The sequence below is a fragment of the Trachurus japonicus genome, chromosome 7 (assembly GCF_045865225.1).
Source record: "Trachurus japonicus isolate A0001 chromosome 7, Traja_1.0".
Classification (NCBI taxonomy): domain Eukaryota; kingdom Metazoa; phylum Chordata; class Actinopteri; order Carangiformes; family Carangidae; genus Trachurus; species Trachurus japonicus.
In genome coordinates, this window is record NC_140913.1 from 26924333 (window position 1) to 26944455 (window position 20123).

The 20123-nt window shown below is 44.5% G+C and overlaps 1 protein-coding gene across 1 annotated transcript in view; it reads right to left on the minus strand.

Annotated features, from left to right (window-relative positions):
• Window positions 1–2975: 2975 nt before the first annotated feature.
• The window catches only part of LOC146984933 (nuclear receptor coactivator 3-like), an 84353-nt gene continuing 67205 nt past the window's right edge, over window positions 2976–20123 (minus strand). Inside the window, exons 10-23 of the mRNA XM_085782572.1 lie at window positions 19066–19213; window positions 18198–18754; window positions 15171–16291; window positions 14916–15048; window positions 14015–14173; window positions 12844–13074; window positions 12493–12598; window positions 11136–11307; window positions 10469–10795; window positions 9728–9826; window positions 7929–8181; window positions 7429–7606; window positions 7105–7309; window positions 2976–5843 (exon numbers count right to left, since the gene is read on the minus strand). Of these exons, the coding sequence (XP_085638698.1) occupies window positions 5832–5843; window positions 7105–7309; window positions 7429–7606; window positions 7929–8181; window positions 9728–9826; window positions 10469–10795; window positions 11136–11307; window positions 12493–12598; window positions 12844–13074; window positions 14015–14173; window positions 14916–15048; window positions 15171–16291; window positions 18198–18754; window positions 19066–19213 (3701 nt within the window). The 3' untranslated portion in view covers window positions 2976–5831. The remainder of the gene's footprint in view (window positions 5844–7104; window positions 7310–7428; window positions 7607–7928; window positions 8182–9727; window positions 9827–10468; window positions 10796–11135; window positions 11308–12492; window positions 12599–12843; window positions 13075–14014; window positions 14174–14915; window positions 15049–15170; window positions 16292–18197; window positions 18755–19065; window positions 19214–20123) is intronic.

Sequence of the window (20123 nt, forward strand, 5' to 3'; positions counted from 1 at the left end):
GGAAATTCCCCCAAGGACGTCAAAAAGCAAAGGTTTATTTATTCAGTTGTGCATGAAAGTTAAAGCTATAGGGGGAAATCCAGACACACAGAGTTTGGGCCTCTCTTTATCTCACTGTTTTGGCAGGTACACGTTTTAGAGACTTTTCTTCATCAGTGCCTGTCCCTGCACTTCAAAAGACTGGAAGGAGTCGTGAAGGTGATGGATGGCATTATTGTGTGGGTTGAAGAGACAGATTGAGGAAGATTGAGGAAGCTGAATAAAGACAAAAGGCAAAAACAAAACAGTGAAATAAGTTAAGGCAGGGCGAGTGCTGCAAAAAGGACAGAACGAAACCTGACATGGACACAGTCAGTGCAAACCATAGAAGACATGCCAGAGCCCAAGGACGAATCAGAAACAACAGAGCTTCACGGCGATGGTGCAGCAACAAAAATCATCCCAGTGTTTGTTGCCACTCAGGAGGCGGCTGGGAGAAAAACAATCTGACAACTGAAGAGCTTGAAGCAAGTGAAAGAGCCAGTGAGTAGTAACACAACAGTGTGTTTAAGGATTCAGATGCTGTGAAGCCCGATGCAGTGTCAGATGAAGGCTAGAAAAACTCAAGGTCATGAACAGACTGAGCATAAATACACTCAGATGGAAAAAGAGCAACTAGTAATCACAGCTGCAGCAGATGTCAATGAAACGGGACACATACAGAGTCAACAGGTGAGTCTGTTGAGGGAATACAGAAGTACAGTAGAGAAAAACTCACAAAGCTCATAGGAAACTGTGATGATTAAAGAATGAGACACCAGGAAGCTGTCAGCTCAGTGTCCAACAGACAACAAGCAAAAACAACAAGCCATTGATATTTCATCCAGCTCCTGGAAGAGCACAGAGATGTCAACAGATGGATTAGATATAAACAGTTTTAATAATGCATAATATTATTTCTGCATGGACTAGTACTCTAAGTTTGCAGAGATTTCAAGTTGTGCCGACTGCACGCAAGCTCATCATCATCACAGCACTGAAGTTGATACTTGCACGACATGAAAGACCCGATGAACTCTACTCAAGACTGGACAGTCTCAAGACACTACTCCTCTGCAATTAAAAGCTTGTTATAACTAAGAGTGTAAAAACATTCAGAGAGCAGAATGATAAACAGAGAAAACAAGAAGAAACACAACTTCCTGACAGGAGGGAAGAGTTAAAGCTGCATTTATGGCAATCCACTGAAGAAAGATGGACAGTGAATGTTCAGAGCAAATCTACAGAGGGAACAGGAGACACATGCAATCACAGGATCACGCTTGTCTTCTATGCCAGAGGATAGAATAGCCAAAAAAGTCTTTAACTGGGATAAAACACATAACTATCCTTGGTATCGTGACATGAAAGCTATTTTTAGCGAGGCTGATCAACAACATATTTTCACTAATGGTTTGCGTTGTAATGTTAATTTTGTGAAACACAAGTTATTTCTTATTATCTTATTTGCTCAGAACCTATTGCCAACCTATTGCCGATTGAAAAATGTATATTGTTCAGAACCCTATGTGACTTTGCCATTGGATACATCCAAGAGATCTTTATGTGCCCAGTTGAGGGCTGGGATTCTCCCTCTGGCAATAGAAGTAGGTCGGTTTAACTCAGTACCTGAGCATGAAAGACTATGCACATTATGTAATTTAAATGTAATTGAGGATGTTATTCGTTATATGACGAAGCCAGGCAGTTTTTGTCTCAGAAAATGCAAAATGTGAAACCGGAGTTGTTTTGGGTTGATGATGAGGTAAAGTTGGAATGGTTCTTCAGAAAAGAAGTCTTTACTATAGCTACTTTCATAAAAAGTGCCTGGTCAAAGTGAATTATTTATGTGAATTCCATGTGGTTTCTGTTTTTGTTTGGTTTTGTCTGTGCTCTGATGATTTTGTTTGGTGTCTAAATATGATGATAATGTGTCTTGTAAGCCCTTATAGGCTGGACGCCTTAATTGGTGCACGACACGTAAATAAATATAAATTCATTCATTCATTCATTCATTCATTCACAGGAAACCTGGATGTGTCTGATTGGCGACAGCTGATGGAGAAAGTACAGCAGCCTGCAGGAACAGTGTGGAGTGGATAAACAAGAAAGACAACCACCTCCAAAACCACAACCAGGAGAACTGAGATCTCAAACACTCACAGCAAAGTGTACAAACTCCTAAACATCTGGATCTGAGCCTTTTACTCTTGATTCGTGTCTCTTCTACATCTACCACCAGCCTGATAACGATTAATTACAATAATGATGCAAATAGAACAACATCAAACTCATTAAAAAACCTTTATCTGTATCTCATCCGTTAATATCTGTTTATACTAATTAATGTTGAGGTTTAAAAAAAGCCATGTTGCAACTCTTTTATTTACAGATATAAAGTCTAAATTAGCTGCTTAGTCTTTTTGTGATTAAGCTGCAACGTAGTTCTGAATTATTCATAGCGTAACATTTGATCATAGGGTGAGTTATAGCTGACAACTGTAAACGTAAGTGCATTTACATTTTATTACCAGTGACACTCAGGCCTGTAAAGGAAGAGATGACTTGAGGGAAGAAGAAAGTGAGAGGATGAATAACAAAAGCTCACCTAAGCTCTCACTTCATGCAGACTGTCAGACTCTGGTCATCATCATCACATTTCTTTAATACTCAGATGAGAAGATCTTGTTCTTGTTCTTGTGTACGTGCACTTGAAGCTCGGTTGCTGCAGTTAAACACACTTTCATCACAAAAAAGGCAGCAGACACAGTGTAATGTTTAAATATAAATTTGTATTTACATCAATATTAACATCAAGAAACAAGGTAAGAAAAAAATGCAATAGTATTTTACATCCTGTAATAATGACTGTTTGATTCCCAGATGTGTCTTCTCTTTTCTTTAGCTCTGGGTTTCTTTCCTTTAAAGCAAAACAAACAACAAACTTTTTTTTTTTTAATATCTGTAGATCAATCTTTCATATTCTTCATTGAGATCGGGATTTTTAAAAACAAAACGACGAAACCAAAAAAAACCAAAAAAAAAACCAACAACTCCGAGCTATTATTCTTCTGAGACATAATGACATTGATCATGAATCCTCTTTAGAAAATCTCGACATTCTCTGGTGAAATAAAACCGTTTGCAGCACCACAATTCAACTGGCCGTGTAAATTCTACAGAAAGGAAGAAACAATCACAAACAAAAACTCAAAACCACCTCAGCAGAACCAGACTCGTCTCTACTCTAATGTCATACGGATGCGCATATAATATATGCAATTAAACATATTTTAGTTCAATGTATATTATAGGTTATGTGCAACAGTTAAAGCACACATGAGTACTTGCACGATCTATGTCAGGAACTGTTTTCTACTCACTGCAGGATGACGAAACAAAAATCTTTGGATTGAGCATGTGTTCAAAAAGGTACATTTTCTAAACAAACACCTCATAGGAAAATACGATGGAATAAAAAAAATCAAAAGGCAAACTCAAAAAAATGTCGCAAACACAAAAGAAAGACAGTTAAGTCAGGGATTTAAATGCTTTCTTATGTCGGATTAAACATCTGTGAAGAAACAAATAAGACTTATAGACAGGTATACAGCGGCACTGATTTCCAAAGTCTCATATCAGAGGATGAAATCAGCAGAAGCCGAAGCGCGGGAATCTCAGGAGTGAAACTTAAAAAGAAGTCACAAAGGGAGGCATGAGGTTCGGATCATAAAATATCAACCCCACATACTGGTAAGACATCTGGGCCCCTAGAAGCCAAACACAATCATGTGTCAACTCTTTTTTTTTTTGTATAGGCATTTTTTGTGTTTTCTTTTTGTTTTCTTTTTTTGTTTCTTTTAATTTTTTGTCAAAAGAAAAATAATTTATTTTAAAAAATGTACTCACTAGCACCTCTTCAGCTAAGACTACAGTATGTCCTCAGAAAATAAAGAGAAATTCATGATTTGAAGATCACAAATAAAAAAAGTGCTTTCTACACGTACTGCTTTTACAAAAAAAACAAAACGAAAAAAAAAAGAGGCCCTTCCTTTTCCAACCAAATGGTTTTTTAAAGTACTGAAAATAAAAGCTGACCTATGACGGAATAGGAAAATTACACTTTTAAATATCAAGCCTTACAATCTGTGCAAAAACAGTATGTGACCTACAAAAGCATATATATATTTATATATCGTACATTTGAAGCGTATTTACAATTCATATTCACAGACGAAAAAGGGAAAAAAGAAACAGCTCCAAACCAGACATCATGTCTAATACTGCAGTAACTGTCGCTTTGAGTAAATGATGCTTCAGCTTTGTCCTCAGAGGGAAAACCAGGAGGAAGGATTATTGCTAGAAATCTGCACACCTACTACCGAAATCTAACACTTTTCTCTTAGTGTGAGCTAACACAGACATCAGTTTTTATCATCGACAATCAATCAATCAATCAATTTCTGCACGTATAGTAGAACACTGTAAATCGGTGCAAGGTAACCAAAAATATCTGCAACATTTGGATTTAAAAATTACCTCTGGAATGATAAAATGACCTCCTCGTGAATCTGTATAAATATAGGTGGAGTTTTGAACATTAATCCAAGTCCTGTTTGTTTCACAAGAGAGATTTTTTTTTTCTTTTTCAGAATGATTTACAAACTATGAATTTTTTTTATTTTTTTTATCTCTTGTCGTAATAAATCGTTTCGCTGTAGAAGAGAAGATAAAATCTGTGCTTTCTGCCTTTCTACTGGTTCCCACTTTGGAACAAAGATCATCAAAGTTACCCATTTCCAATCCACAGCCCCTGTTTTCTCAGAGAGGAAAACTTGGAGAACACACACACACACACTCTTACATACATACATACACACACACACACACACACACACAAAAATAAACAGTAAATGTCTGCTGCTATGCGTTATTTCTTGGGTAAAGGCCTCTATATTGCCACAATCCTTTTGATGTTGGCCTTTCCTTAAAGTGCAATCAGCCAACAAATAATTCAGTCGTACGTTAGCCCAGCGGCGCCCTGGAGGACGAAACAATGTGCTACTGCTTAATGACATTCATCTGAGTGTCACAATCTGTTGGCTCATCATCTGGAAAAAAAACAAAAAAAACGTGTTTTACTTTTTGCGTCGCAGAAATCTTCCAGGAGCAGCAGATAGACGACAGATAAAAAAAAAAAAAAAAAAAGGAAAAAAAAATCCCACTTAGTTCAGAGACAAGAGAGAGAGAGGAATCCCACATGTTTAGATCTGCACACAGCTTCGCGGTACATTCGACGAAGGAGAGAGGGGAAGTCTGCACACGTTTTGTTCGAGTCTGTGATGCGCGTCAAAGGTCTGTCTGTCCACCACCGTCTGTTGTTTGGTCCAGCGAGCAGCGAGTGTGTTTACTGAGGCACACGCACCGCTCATGAAGAGAGGAATATTCAACTACAGTCTACGAGAGGAGCCACAGAGCTGTCGGCCGGACAGTCCGTAAGTGTGTTAATGAGTCACAGTGTGTCTAATTTCCACCAGCGTTGTACGTAAGCTGTCGTGTAACTCCATTATATGCGTGTGTGTGTGTGACTGTCTTGTCTTTTCTCTCCTCAGGTTTGCCAGACTGCTGCTACTGCTGCTGCTGCTGCTGTTGGCCCACGAGTCCCAAAAAGGAAGTTCACTCCCCCTTCTGGTGGGAGTGCAGCACCACACACAGACACACACACCACCTGGTTGTCCACACACTCCAGTGCTGCAGCTGCGTCCTATCTCTGCACGGAGATCACAGTGAGATGAACGTGTCTCTCACGATGTTCAGCAGTATTTCTAGACGGCGGAGAGGAGAGGAGGGGAAACAGGTGAGTCACAAACATACATGAAACATTTCAGTTTCACATTATCCACCTGTACGAGAGACTGCCAAAATGTTGAACTATCCCTTTAATGAACATATAGTAAGTCAGTGCTGCTCAAATTGGCCCATTGCCATAATCCCTATAGTCGTAGCAGTAGGTTCGTTACCTTTATTTGTCGGTGCAAGCTGTTTTTAGAACGGCGGAGCAGAGCCGTGAGCTGCTCAGAGCTACACTACGGAGGCGAATGGGATTTCTTGGTTTCCCTCATCAAACTCATCAAATACACAGTCCAACAACTCCAAAACGCTCTCAAGGACAAGTTGTGACCTGCACATTCACCACGCTATGAGATAATAACAGAACGTTACGAGACTGAGTTGTTTTAGTGGTAAATTCTTGCAAAACCGCTGATGCACGTTGCCTTCAGGGACAGTTTTTCAGCAAGCAGTCTCTGCATTTGCCTCTAAAACAACTCTGTCTGGTAACGTTCTGTTATTATCTCATAGCGTGGTGAATGTGCAGGTCACAACTTGTCCACGAGAGCGTTTTGGAGTTGTTGGATTGTGTATTTGATGAGTTTGATGAGGGAAACCAAGAAATCCCATTAGCCTCCGTAGCGTAGCTCTGAGCAGCTCACGGCTCTGCTCCGCCGTTCTAAAAACAGCTTGCACCGACAAATAAAGATAACAAACCTACTGCTAAGACTATAGGGATTATGGCAATGGGCCAATTTGCCAAAATGTTGAACTATCCCTTTAAATGGGATACTGGCCACTATTGTTTCTATTTCTTCTAATTGTTTCTCAAAGCCAATGTCAACCGAGCATCGGACATTATTACCTTTCACGTCTTATTTCATGCAAAACTAAAGTTCATCTCAAGTTGACTTAACAATGAAAATATGGCAATAAAATGTTGTTATATTACACATTACATTCAATATTTTCAACTGCTGCTGCTCCTTTCTTTGTCTGTTATTGCACAGAAAAGGCTTCAAGACTGTTTAACGCACATTGATTCGCCTCAGCCGAGCATAGAAGAATGCTTTTGCAGTATTTCTGTTGTTTTTTTCCATACTGAGCCACAGCAGAGAGAGTGATAGGTATTAAAACACTCAGATTTAGGTGATGCTCACTTGATTTACCAAACTCAAGACTCGATTTGTCTGTTACATACGTATATGATCAGTATTGTCGTAATATAAAATCCAAAACCTGAGCCTCTGCTCGTACCTGATCAGGTCCCATCGGCATACGTCCCATCACCATCGGGTTCATCCCCATCTGTCCTCCCATCTGTCCCATGTGTCCCCCTCCTCCACTGGCCGGTATGCCCCCGTTCATCATCATGCCTCCATACTGCCCTGCGTTACCCTGCTGCCCAAACTGCTGCTGCCCCGGAGGTCCTTGCTGCCCAAACTGCTGCTGAGGGTACGAGCTGAGGAAGAAGACGGACAAAGAAGGACGACGGGGAGGAAGAAGAGTTAAACTGTGAACACATTCGAGAAGATGAAAACCTGAAGCCAGACTGTGGTAGATGTTCCTCGTGGTTGGTACCTGTTGCGGCCCATGCCTCCCTGCGACCAGCCTTTCATTTCCGCGCCCTGGTACATGGGACCTCCCTGCGGGTGCTGTTGCATCATGGGGTTTTGCGGCCCCATGCGGCCCGGCATCATGGCGTTAGGAGGACTCCCGCCTGAGGGGCCGAACGAGGGGTCTCCTTGCTGTCCCATCCCTGTGGAGATCAATCATTCAGCCTGAGCTCACTCACAGGAAATAGCTAATAGATGAATTGATACACATGTTAAGAGAATACATGACCATCCTAAAGCCTGGGAGTGTGTTCAGATACTTACTATCCATTTAAAAACAATATTTGGTCTGACTATAAAAAAAACAGAGACAAGAGAGATGTACACAGACAACCCTTTGATGATTTAACTTTTTTCTTTTTCTTTTTTTAAACATAAATCTTCATTTTTACATGAACCTGCAGCGCTCAAACTCACCACCAGGGTGCAGCATTATTCTACTGGGCACCGGCTCTGTGAACTCACCATAGTTCCCACCATAGCCAAACTGCTGGGGGCCAGGCTGGCCCATGTTTGGCCCTCCCATAGGGTTGTCCATGCCGCCGGGGGCCGTGACGTTGGGCGGGGGGCTGAATCCTCCCGCGGCTGCAGCGGCCGCCGCCGCCGCCTGCTGCTGCTGCTGCTGCTGCATCAGCATCATCATGCGCTGCCGCCTCATCTGCATGGTGACCATCTCCCGGCTGCGCTGAGCCATCATCTGAGCGTTGAGGAAGCCCGGCTGCACAAAACAAACACACGATCAGCCAGTGTGAGGATGGTTTACATGTGACAATATTTTTTTGGGTGAAACAATATTTTATCTTATATTTTAGAAAATATTTAAAAGGTAAGATGATGTGGACACAGCGTGGGATGCATTTTGTGCATTTGTTCTAAATTTAACTCCACTACAGCAGTCAGAAGGATGAAAGTTGTATCAATGGCTTTAACCTTTAGGAGGAATTCACACATCTAAAGTTAACAGACACAACGTCAGCCGTCGGCCTCATCTGACACAGAGATGAATCTGCGAACAGACAGGAGGTTGAACAGCTTGTCTTCTGGTGTCGTCACAACTTGGAACCGATGCATTAAATGTTGAGATGGTGGCAGATTCCAGCAGGAGGTAACGCAAAACCTTTAACCGTACTTAATAGTAATTGTGGTTTCAAGAGTGTGATGTAGTGTATAAAACCTGCAGTGTCCCTGGTTCAGAGCTAACTGTGGATCTTTGTTACATGACATCCTCTCTCTCTCTCTCTCTAGCTTCTGTCTGCATCTTGTCAGTATAGTATTACCTAAGGCAAATATGCCAAACACATATAAGAATAAAAATAGGCCCCTTTCATAAAGGTTTAGTGCAGTGTTTTTCAACCTTGGGGTTGGGACCCCACGTGGGGTCGCCTGGAATGTCTAGTATTTGATAAAAAAAGACTTATGATAATTTTTTTTTTTTAGCTAATTATTATTCTTTTTTAAAATTATGATTAAAAACACAATAACACACAATCTTAAACAACTATATTCGATACTTTCACTTTCTCAAATATAAATCGAGTTCAAATAAAATGCAGCATATACAAATATCTGAGTTTGCGCATCTTGTTTGACGGCTGCGATCACGTGACTGCACATGGTTGCCAGAAATTTATGATGTCAAATGGGGTCATGAGCCAAAAAAGGTTGGGAACCACTGGTTTAGTGTATAAGTTGAAACTAAAGACATTGATAATGGTGTAGATCACTGTGATTATCATGAATAAGAACAATGATTCTGGATGGGAAGATAAAGATGTTGGTAATACAGTAAGAAATAATTGTGAGTTTCACAGTTTTCAAATAGAAAATCAAGTCTGCATTAAATGTTAGTTGTTATTTTGGAGACTGTGGTTGTGGTTCCTGCATTAAAGGGACGTCCTGATTAATCAAAGACCTAAAAAGTGAAGTATCCTGGAGAAAGCAGCAAACCCCACAGCTGTTCTCATTAATGTTCGAGTTATTTAAATGAGATTTATTAACCATTATTAAAGCCATTAGTTTAGTTTAGTTCTAGCAAACCCTTCATAAAGAATGGCTTATTACAAAATGGCACTAAAGTACGATCGGTGACATCACCCCCATGGGTTTGGAGATGGTCGGGGGAGTTGCAGATTGTTCACACCTGGGCCGTAACTGATTTGATCTTCTCCTACAGACGCTACGTTTCTTCACTTCGTTCCACAGGCCTTGAACACAAATCTAGTGATTCATCAGGTGGATACAACTTAAGTGTTTTTGTCGCCTACCTGTGCTCCCATGCCCGGCTGCATGCCAGGCCTCATGCCAGGGTTTCCTCCTGGGTTCTCCATCTTCATGCCCATGCCCTGCCGCGTCTGATTCATGAACTGGGGATGGAAAAATAACATCCAATGTAGGATTTGACAAATATTACCCAAACAGTGTCCCACATTTATGACATATTCACAGATAAATCTAATATTTAAATTGATGGTGCACTATTTCTGCAGTTACAACATAAGTCATCTACTACAGGTGCATCTCAATGAATTAGAATATCATGGAAAAGTTTATTTATGTCAGTAATTCAATTCAAAAGGTGACATTATATAGATATACACAGAATGAAACATTTCATCTCTTTCCTTTTTTTTTGAGTGCAATGATTGTGGCTTACATTTAATGAATGTTGGTCTTCTAAAAAAGTATGTCCATCTATATGCACTCATTATTTGGTTGGGGCTAATGGTCTTTACCATGTTATTCTAATTTATTGAGATGCATCTGTACAGAGGTTGTAAAATCTTTTGTAGTAACAGAAAATGACATCACTGATCTGTCACAACTCTAGGGTGCAATCATCATTTAAGCAGATAAAATACATCTTTCTGAAGTTATAAATCTATGTGTTATTTCTGACTGTATGTAAAACCTCCACTGATTTTCATCTGTATGTATCTACAGATGTAAGTGCTCCAGTATGAACACATTAATACGCTAAACATGGCATTAGTTCCCTGTATCCTCACCTGCTGTCCCTGCAGCCTCTGTTGCAGCTGGAGCCTCATGGGCTTGTTGGCGCTCATCATCCTGGGCCTCATCATGTTCGCCCGCGGGTGCCCCATGCCCCCCATCCCACCCATACCAGGGAAACTGCCACCTTGGCCCATCTGTGAGAGCATGGGCCCAAACCCCCCCTGCTGGGCCTGACCCTGCATGGGGTTCCCTCCGTAGCCAGACTGCATCGGCATGGCGGGGGGTCCGGGATAGCCCTGTCCGTACAGAGGCTTCTGGTCGAGCACCATGGATGCGTCCTGTCCGGGAAAAGGCTCCATCTGCTGCTCTGGCCCCTGGGTCTGGAGTACATAGTATAGGACACGAGGACAAAAAGAGAAGTTTGTCAAACTTCTCCATCTCATTGATTAATTTCCAATTGGGTGGCTCCGTAATTGTCTTTTTCTAAGCAGAACAGACGGATCCCTCTGGGCTCATCTATCTCCGCTCAGTGACAGAACAGTCTGAACACAGTGAGTCATGACCGAAATATCTAATGCGAAGACGAACGCTCACTTCTGAGTCATGACGAGCGGACTGATCTTACCTACTTTCACATCACTTCTAGAAGCATCTACAAGAGGACAGAGCTCTGCATGTTGTTTATCCGTCCTTTTCTCAGTTCTTCTGCTGTGACCTCACCTGGCTGACGAGGTCGGGGATGCCGAGGGCTCGGTCGATCTCCTCCAGCGCGATGCCGTCCGTGTTGTTCAGCAGAGAGTCCAGCTGGTCCAGGAGAGCCCGCTCGTCGCTCTGACCCTCACTGGTGGTGGGAGGCACCAGAAGATCGTCCAGGGTGTTGCCAAACTGCCGTCTACATCACAGAGAAGCTCAGCATCAGTTTTGAGGAAAAATTACTTACTCAGGCCACTTTAAAGGGATAGTTCAACATTTTGGCGAACTGGCCTATTGCCATAATCCCTATAGTCTTAGGAGTAGGTTCGTTACTTTAAGGGGCTGTGTCCACCAGACGCGTTTTCAGCGCTCTGGGCGTCTACTTTACATTCAAACCCTATTGAGTTGGGCGCTCACAGCGCTCAGCGCCCTCGGCGGTAAAACGCCCTGGGCGCTTGCTTCTTTTTGTCGCGGCGCTCAGAGCGCTTCGAGTTGAAATCTGTTCAACTTTTAGAACAGCGCTACGCTCGTCAATGTCACTTTTCACCGCACTGACCAATCAGAATCAAGAAGGGGCGGGACTTACGTTACCGACAGCAACACAACCGGAGACGTGGCTCGGTTTATATCATGACCCACACTTGTATTGAAGGTAGGCCGACCTCAGGGTCCATGTCAAAAGCTGCTGCTAATGCTATTGTGTATTTCTTACACTCGTTGTAGTGTTTACATTAAACAAGGCCGGAACACGGAAGTGTCAGAGGACTCGTTTTGTAACCTAGCAACAGCGGCATTCTGACGAGGGAGAGAGAGAGCGCTAAGCGCTGGGAAAGCAGCGCTGAGAGCGCTGTCAGAGCTGAAAGCGCGTCTGGTGGACACAGCCCCTTAATTGTCGGTGCAAGCTATTTTTAGACCGGTGGAGCAGAGCCGCGAGTTGCTCAGAGCTACGCTACGGAGGCTCATGGGATTTCTTGGTTTCCCTCATCAAACTCATCAAATACACAATCCAACAACTCCAAAACGGCATTTTGCTCTGCATTTCCCTCTAAAACAACTCTGTCTCATAACGTTCTGTTATTATCTCATAGCGTGGTGAATGTGCAGGTCACAACTTGTCCACCAGAGCGTTTTGGAGTTGTTGGATTGTGTATTTGATGAGTTTGATGAGGGAAAAAAATAAATCCCATTAGCCTCTGTAGCGTAGCTCTGAGCAGCTCGCGGCTCTGCTCCGCCATTCTAAAAATAGCTTGCACCGACAATTAAAGGTAACAAACCTACTGCTATGACTATAGGGATTATGGCAATGGGCCAATTTGCCAAAATGTTGAACTATCCCTTTAACTCATTAGTTACGAAAACAGACAATGAGGAAAGTTGGACTCACCTGTTGCCCTCCATGCCCATCATGGTATCTGGCCAGGAGGGCGACTGGTTGGGCTGCCCCTGCTGGTTAAAGGGGCTCATACCCATACCCATGTCAGCTGAGCCTCCTACACCAAAAAAAAGACAGAAGATTTTCATTTACACAGAAAGAAAGCACATAATTACGCACATCACAAAGATTTTCACACATTTGTAAACACAGACACAACCACGGGATAATGCAGTTTAGTCCACTGCCATTACAGATGTTCATGATTACTTGTACTTTCTTACTTCTACCAGATCTTTCTTAGATATTCAAACATAAATGTCGTGAAATACGATGTGTCTGACGACTTGTGTAACGACGTACCCATATCCATGAGCTGCTGCTGCAGCATGGACCTGGTGCCTGGCACGCTGTTGGAGCGGCTGACCATGGGTCCAGACATCATGGCCTTGCCGTTGTTGTACTCCATGCCCGGGCGCATCATGGCCGGGTGTCCTGCTGAGCCCACGGGACTGGCACTGGAGCGCGGCATGCCCCATTCCCCCGACCCCCCCATGGGAGACCTCTGGGGGACCATGCCCCTATTCATTGGTCCTGGTGTTGAATAAACATCAGATGCACATATATCAGTACTATTATAGTGTTAAAGAAGAGCATGTGGCCCACTCTTGGTCTTTAAAGGGATACTTCACCCAAAATCAATAATTCACCAATTTTCTACTCACCGTCATGCCAAGGAAGGGTTCGGAGAACTTTCTGAGTCATCAAAGCGCTTTTGGAGTTCCAGGGGGGGTCCGGCTGGCAACGGATTTTCATACAATGGCGGCGGATAGAGCTCACTTTTCAATCATCTAAAACACACACTATGAAACATCCAGATACCTCCATACTGCTCATCCGTACTGACCCAAGTGTCCTGAAGCCGCCACATGAAAAAGTTGTTCGGAAAAAATTAATGTGGTCTCTGTTTTTAGCCTTGTTGTAGTAGTAGCTCCCAGTGACTCTGTTGGTGTTTGTGCACATGAGATTTGACGCAAGATGTTCATTCATCGTTGTAAACCATTGGATGTTTGATGTAAACATGGAAGAACATCTCGCAGCACAACAAGGCTAAAAACAGACTGCGGCTTCAGGACACTTGGGTGAGTAGGACGAGCAGTATGGAGGTATCTGGATGTTTCATAGTGTGTGTTTTGGACGATTGAAAAGTGAGCTCTATCCGCCGCCATTATATGAAAATCCGTTGCCAGCCGGACCGCCCCTGGAAATCCAAAAATGTTTTGATAACTCTGAAAATTCTCCAAACCCTTCCTTGGCATGACGGTGAGTAGACAACTGGTGAATTATCGATTTTGGGTGAAGTATCCCTTTAACATTTACCATGTCTAAAATTTTTGTTTTTTATTACTTTATCTGATCAAAAATTTACTACAAATTAAAAAAACACTGTCAAGAACCTGAAGTGGGAAACACAAACCCTGACAGTGGTGAGAAAATGTGCAGAAATTAAAAGTTGGGCCACTTGAACACTCACCCATGTTTCCTGGGTAGCCGTCTGGGCTGCCCATCACGTTCTCCTGCTTGATGAGCATGGGGCGTCTGCCTGCTCCCCCAGGCCCACCGGGAGGCTTCCCGTCCATGGACATGGCCCTCTGGAAGGGGCCCCGGGGTCCCGGACCCATTCCTGGACTCCCTGTAAACAAGAATATAAACTGATTGGTTAACTTCCTCAAAAGCAGGAGCAGCATTGTCTGTGTTGTGTGTGAAATTAGGAACAGGTGATGTGGTAAACTAACACCTGAAATCTAACAAGATTATATTTTTCGAGTTTTTTACAATAATATATTCTTATTGATTCAGAAATTAATTAATACATGAACAATTGTCACAGTAAACAACCACAAATAATTAACACCGCTTTTGTAATGTGCCTGTCTGCGCACTTTGCACAAACAATATGCTAATAAATTCACCTTTTCAGCCTCAACAGTGAATCATCATTTAGAGAGTGAGGGTGTAAAGGAAAAAACACTTTTAAACCATCAAGGTTTATATTTGCAGACACATTCATAGATTTTCTACTTGTTGGTGCTGTTGTTCCCATGAGAGTGATTAGAAGCAGAAATGTTTTCATGCTGTAGCTGCAGCAGACACGTGGCCGTGGGACAGATTCAGATTCTGACAACTAACACTTTTATTGCCAAAAGCACTTTTCAAAACTAAAGTTTTACTCTTTTTGCTGCTGCTTTGTCAGAGGATCTGTTAAAACAAAATGTTGCAATGGAGAAAAACAGACGTCATTCCAGCTCAGAGAAAAACTTCGGCTAAGGAGAGAAAATATTGAGGCTTACATGTGCAGTCAAACGCCACAGAGGCAGCACACAATGACGCCAGATGTTGTTTCACTGGCATTTTATATTGATATCATCACCTACCCTGCAGGCTGTCGTCATGGCAACCCTGAGGTTTGGTCCCTGTGTCGTTCGCCCCTCCACCTCCAGCCTGATCTGGGTAAAAGTCAGAGCTTGAACCCCTCAGATCTCCCAGGATAGACTCCAGGTTGTGCAACTGAACGTTAAAGATAATGCAAATTAGTCTTTTATGTAAATGTCAGGTGGTGAATTCAAGGAAACAGCTCAGATATAATATGTCATTATAGTAATTATGAATGAACTAAGACACAATCTTACATCATCAGGTGGTTCTGATTTGATTTTGCTCTCAGGATGCTCGGGTGCAGAGCCCGTCCCGGACCCGGCGCCGTTCCGTGGCGGACCGCCGGCGGCCCCCGGAGGCCCCTTCCCCTCCAGCTCTTCCAGTTTAGGCTTGACGTCCACCGGCTCTTTGGAGTCGTCCTTGTTTAGGAGGTAGTGGAGGAGGGCGTGGGTCTTCTCCTTCTTGGGGCTGTGCTGCTCCTGCTTCGGCTCCGTGGTGCCCCCGGGCCCGTTCCCGGCCCCCGCTCCCCCCGCCCCGGCCTCGCCTCCCTCCTGGCCGCCGAGCGTCACCTTCCCCGTGGCCTCGGCCGTGATTTTAGCTACTTCGTCTGGCGTGTTTCCGTTCTGTAGAAGCTTGTGGAGGATCTTGTGCTTCTCCTGTAGCGAGCCCGAGTAGTGAGCCGACGATAACGCCGTCGACACTCCCCCCGGCCCGGTCGTCTGGCCTGGATTGGCACCGGCTGAAGAGGAGGAGACCCCGGTAGACGAGGGGCTCGTCATGCCTCCGGTCGGGTCCTTGCTGTCTGATCCTGCAGGAGTGCTGCTGCTGGTCGATGGGGGTGGCACGGGGGGACCCGTTGGCCCGCTGCCACCGATTCCCAGCTCCTCGGTGGGCGAAGTCAGCAGCTGCAGCAACTTCTTGTGCCCCTTACTGTCCGGCACTCTCCGGGGGGGCTCGGCACTCGCCACGCCCGCCTCGTTGCTCCCCTCTGCGGACTCTTTAGTCGCCGTAGCTGCCTGGCTGTCTGGTCGGTCTGCAGAGCTCTCGGCCTGCGGATGCTGCTGATGATGGTGGTGATGGTGCATGGGGTGGTGGTGGTCACCGGGCCCTAAGCCGCCCGCCGGGCTTTTGGAGCCGTCCTGTCCCGGTTTGCCGGGTTGAGTGGGCTGAGCGGAGGAGGAGGAGGAGGAGTGGATGCTGGGAGAGCTGTCTGGTTTGTGGGCTGGAGAGGGGGACGTTAGGGTGGAGGGGAGCGAGCTGCCGACTCCTTCGCTGATGGCTTGTAGGGCGTTTAGGGAGCTGCTGGAGAAGGTGGTGGTGCTCCCTCCGCTTCCTCCGCCGCCGCCGCCGATACCGCTCATTGGAGAGTGGATCCCTGGAGCGGAAACAAAGCGCATGAAATCAAATGAATCCAATCAAACAGTTAAATTATTCACTTTATAAAATCACACTGATGCTAAATCAGGGTACCCCCAGGACTTTTCCACTCAAATTTAAGACTTTTTAAAGTCCCACTCCCGCGACCCTTTTTGGTCATTTTAAAACCAGCTCATTAGCCATGCACATTAGCAATGCACCTCTGGGGGGTGGGCGGAGACTGCGCTGCTCTGCACCCGCCCAGCCACCTCCTCGCACCCCACCCCCCCGCTCGCTGACAGCTAGACATTGTACAATTACAGATTCAGCGCGTTTAGCGTAAAACTGCACACTGGGATTCGATCCCAGACTGGAACATAGTCCTTGGTCACGGTGCAAGCTGCTCTACCAGGTGAGCTATACCTGTTATACTTCAACAGCTACACCTAGCTGTCAAGCCTTTCACCTCTGAGCCAGATGCAGAGCGGGGCGGGAGCTTGTAGCACTAGTGCCCTCCCCTGGAGCTGTGACACGTCAGCTCCAGTCTCCCTGAAACTGCCAGTTTGCGTCTGCCATTGGTTCACAGCAATTTGAAGGCAGAAAAACTCAGAAATGCAATTTTGCACTTCCTTTTCTGCTGATATGTGCTCTAACACAAGAAAAATGCCACAGGAACATGTGAAAAGCTAAAAAAACACGATTTTCACGGGAGTGGGTCTTTAAGACCTTTTTAAGATCACCCTCGCACCTACTGTATTCAGGTGTGCAAAAAATCTGTCAGAATAACTATGAATAACAGAATAACATTAACTTTTTTTTAATAAACACTACAGTGTTCTTGTGCATGTCTGTGTGCCCTTCAAAACTCTGCTGCAATCTCTCAACACTGTATTAACACAATCAAAACCATAAGAGGAGTGTGTGTGCATACATCAGTCACTTAGCCACAATGGTTTAAATTGGCACTTGGCCATGTCGAAATTGCCGCGCGAGCAAAGACCTGTAGATGTTGTTATATACTTTTTATTTTATACTTTATAAAACTTTTTATTTATTTTCTCTCTGACAATGGAGATTTTGTTACATGCATGTTCGAAATAAAGATTTCAATTCAATTCAATTAAAAAAACAGTGCATTGGAACGCCACCTCATGTTGGAGATCGATAAAGTCGGAGAAAAAAGCATTTTACAACGCAACGTCCAATGATTTTTTTGTTTGTTTACTTAGTATATAGTTGTGTTGTTGCGCTGTATCATGCAAATAAGAAAGGGAAAAAATAAGACCTTTGAGAACTAAATTTAAAACTTGTAAACAAAATGTAAGACCTTTTCAAGGGCTTAATTTACGGTTATAAAATTTAAGACTGTTTCAAGTTTTTAAAGGAATAGTTCACCAAAAAATGAAAGGCCCTGACACAAAAACATCCATAAAACTACACAAAAACCATTTAATATTCCTCCATACTGCTCGTCCACTGCAATCCAAGTGTCCTGAAGGGATATAGTCCAGAGTTTACAGCCTAAACAGTCCTGTATTGAATTTGCCTGGTGCGCACTCTCGCAATGCACACGGACGTGACCAGACTTCCCTAAATGACGTTGTTTCGAGTAAACTCTGGACTATATCCCTTCAGCACACTTGGATTGCCGCGGATGAGCGGTGTGGAGGAATATTACAAGGTTTTTGTGTAGTTTTATGGACGTTTTTGTGTCGGGCCCTATTAGTCTCATATAAACCTTTTGTTGGACTACGAACCGGCCTCCCCCTGTCTCCAGATGCACTTTGAGGAATAAAAAACTACTCCGGAGTATTCATCAGCATGAGGGTGAGTCACTAATCAATGAATGAATTTGATTTTTTGGTGAACTATTCCTTCAAGACCCCGCGGGTACCCTGTAAATGTCTGAATGCTGATCGACCTACCTCCAGGTGAGAACTGGTTGGCGCCCATTTTGGGGCTCCCTCGGTTCCGTGGCGACATCAGGAGCCCCTGCTGGGGGGGGCCGCCCATCCGGGGGCTCCCCGACGGACTGTTCATGCCGCTGAGCCCGAAGCCGCCGCTGCTCTGGAACGGCGGCTGCTGCGGGTGCGGCTGCTGCATGCCTTGGCCCGGGTGATTCATGGGACCCATCTGATTCATGTGCCCCACCTGACTCATCGGGCCCATCTGATTCATCTGCATCATGCGGTTTCCCATGCCTCCCCCTCCTCCGCCCCCTCCACCTCCTCCTCCGCCGCCGCCGCCGCCCCCTCCTCCTCCTCCGTACATGGAGCCGCCGCCCATCGGACCCATGTGACCCATGTGGCCCTGCTCGCTCATGCCGAAGCCCCTGTTCATGCCGCCCATTCCGCCCATCCCCATCCCACCGCTGGCGTTCATGTTCATCTGGGCGTTGGGGTTGGGGCCTCCCATGCCCTGTTGTCTCATGGCGTTGGGCATCATGTTCCCACCCTGTGCGGAGCGGTAACCGTTTGGTTCTCTGCGTGGAGGAAGAGGAGGGAGGGAGAACAAGCGTAGGGTTTGAAAACTGCAAAAACCTTGATACACACTATGAAGCTAAAATAGCAGCTCCTGTGTGGAGTCTTTTCACTGCTCACAGGACATCGGCGTATAAAAGCTACTTCAGCTGCTACTTCAGCGGTTTGTATGGTATGAATGCCTCGGGTGCCTCGCATACATATGTCCGTGCTTTTTGTTGTCAAGTGCATTTTGTTGTCAGTACAGTAAATGGCGTATGCTTTTCTGTGTTTGCATCGAGCGTGTGCATTGTCAGTTGTTTTTTTTTCTTACCTTTGTAGTAGGTGAGTGGAGATGAAGCCTTGCGGCTCGTTGCTCATGGGGTGGCGGTACAGTTTGCTCTTGGTCTGGGCCGTGACCGGAGTGCCGTCGGATAGCGAGAAGCGGTACAGGGGCGTCTCGGCGTGACCCTGCAGAAAGGCTGCGCGGAGCGATGAAACGACAGATCAACACCGTGAAACACTTAATCTGATAACAAAGGTCATCAATCACTGCCTTCATGTTAAAACCAACTCTATGATTACAATGAGGATCAATGTTGTAGAGGCTCCGACATTCATATTCATGAGATCAATACTGATGCACTAATGCATGAGGTGTGTGTTTATATATTAAACCAGGAGGTCTCATTGAGATTCAGAGTGTCTTTCTAAAGGGAGTGTCTAGCCAAGGTAGGTAGCAACAGTTAATTAAAAACAAATCATTTCAGTCAGAGAATACACTGCTCATAGCTGCGAGTATAGTTTGTAAGATAGAAGTCTGAATACACAGTTAATTAAATGCAACGACATCCTGATGCTTTTGCCTCCAGCTCTTTCACTGTGGATTGAACAGCTCTTAACAAGGTGAATTCACTAAGTTTGAGAGGTGTGTGTGTGTGTGTGTGTGTGTGTGTGTGTGTGTGTGTGTGTGTGTGTGTGTGTGTGTGTGTGTGTGTGTGTGTGTGTGTGTGTGTGTGCACTTGTTTTTCTATCTCGGTGGGGACGTCAACCTGAAATCATACCAACCCGGTGGGGACCTGATTCACCGTGGGGACCAAAAATGAGGTCCCCACGGGTAGAAGCGTCCTAGAGCCGTAAAACTTAGAATAGGTGCGCCTCATGCAATTTCCTAAAAGTGTCCCCTTGGGGTTATACACATGAAAAATGTCTATGTGTGTGAAATTTGATGCGTTCCTAGTGGACACACACTGGTACTGCAGTCCCCACGGGGTACAACCAGAATTAGTGTGTGTCACATTTTGCATTTTTCTATCGCCCCCTATGGGTCAACGTTAGAATGACAGCTTGGTGATATATCTTAAATTTAAGATTTTTTTAAATCAATTTCAT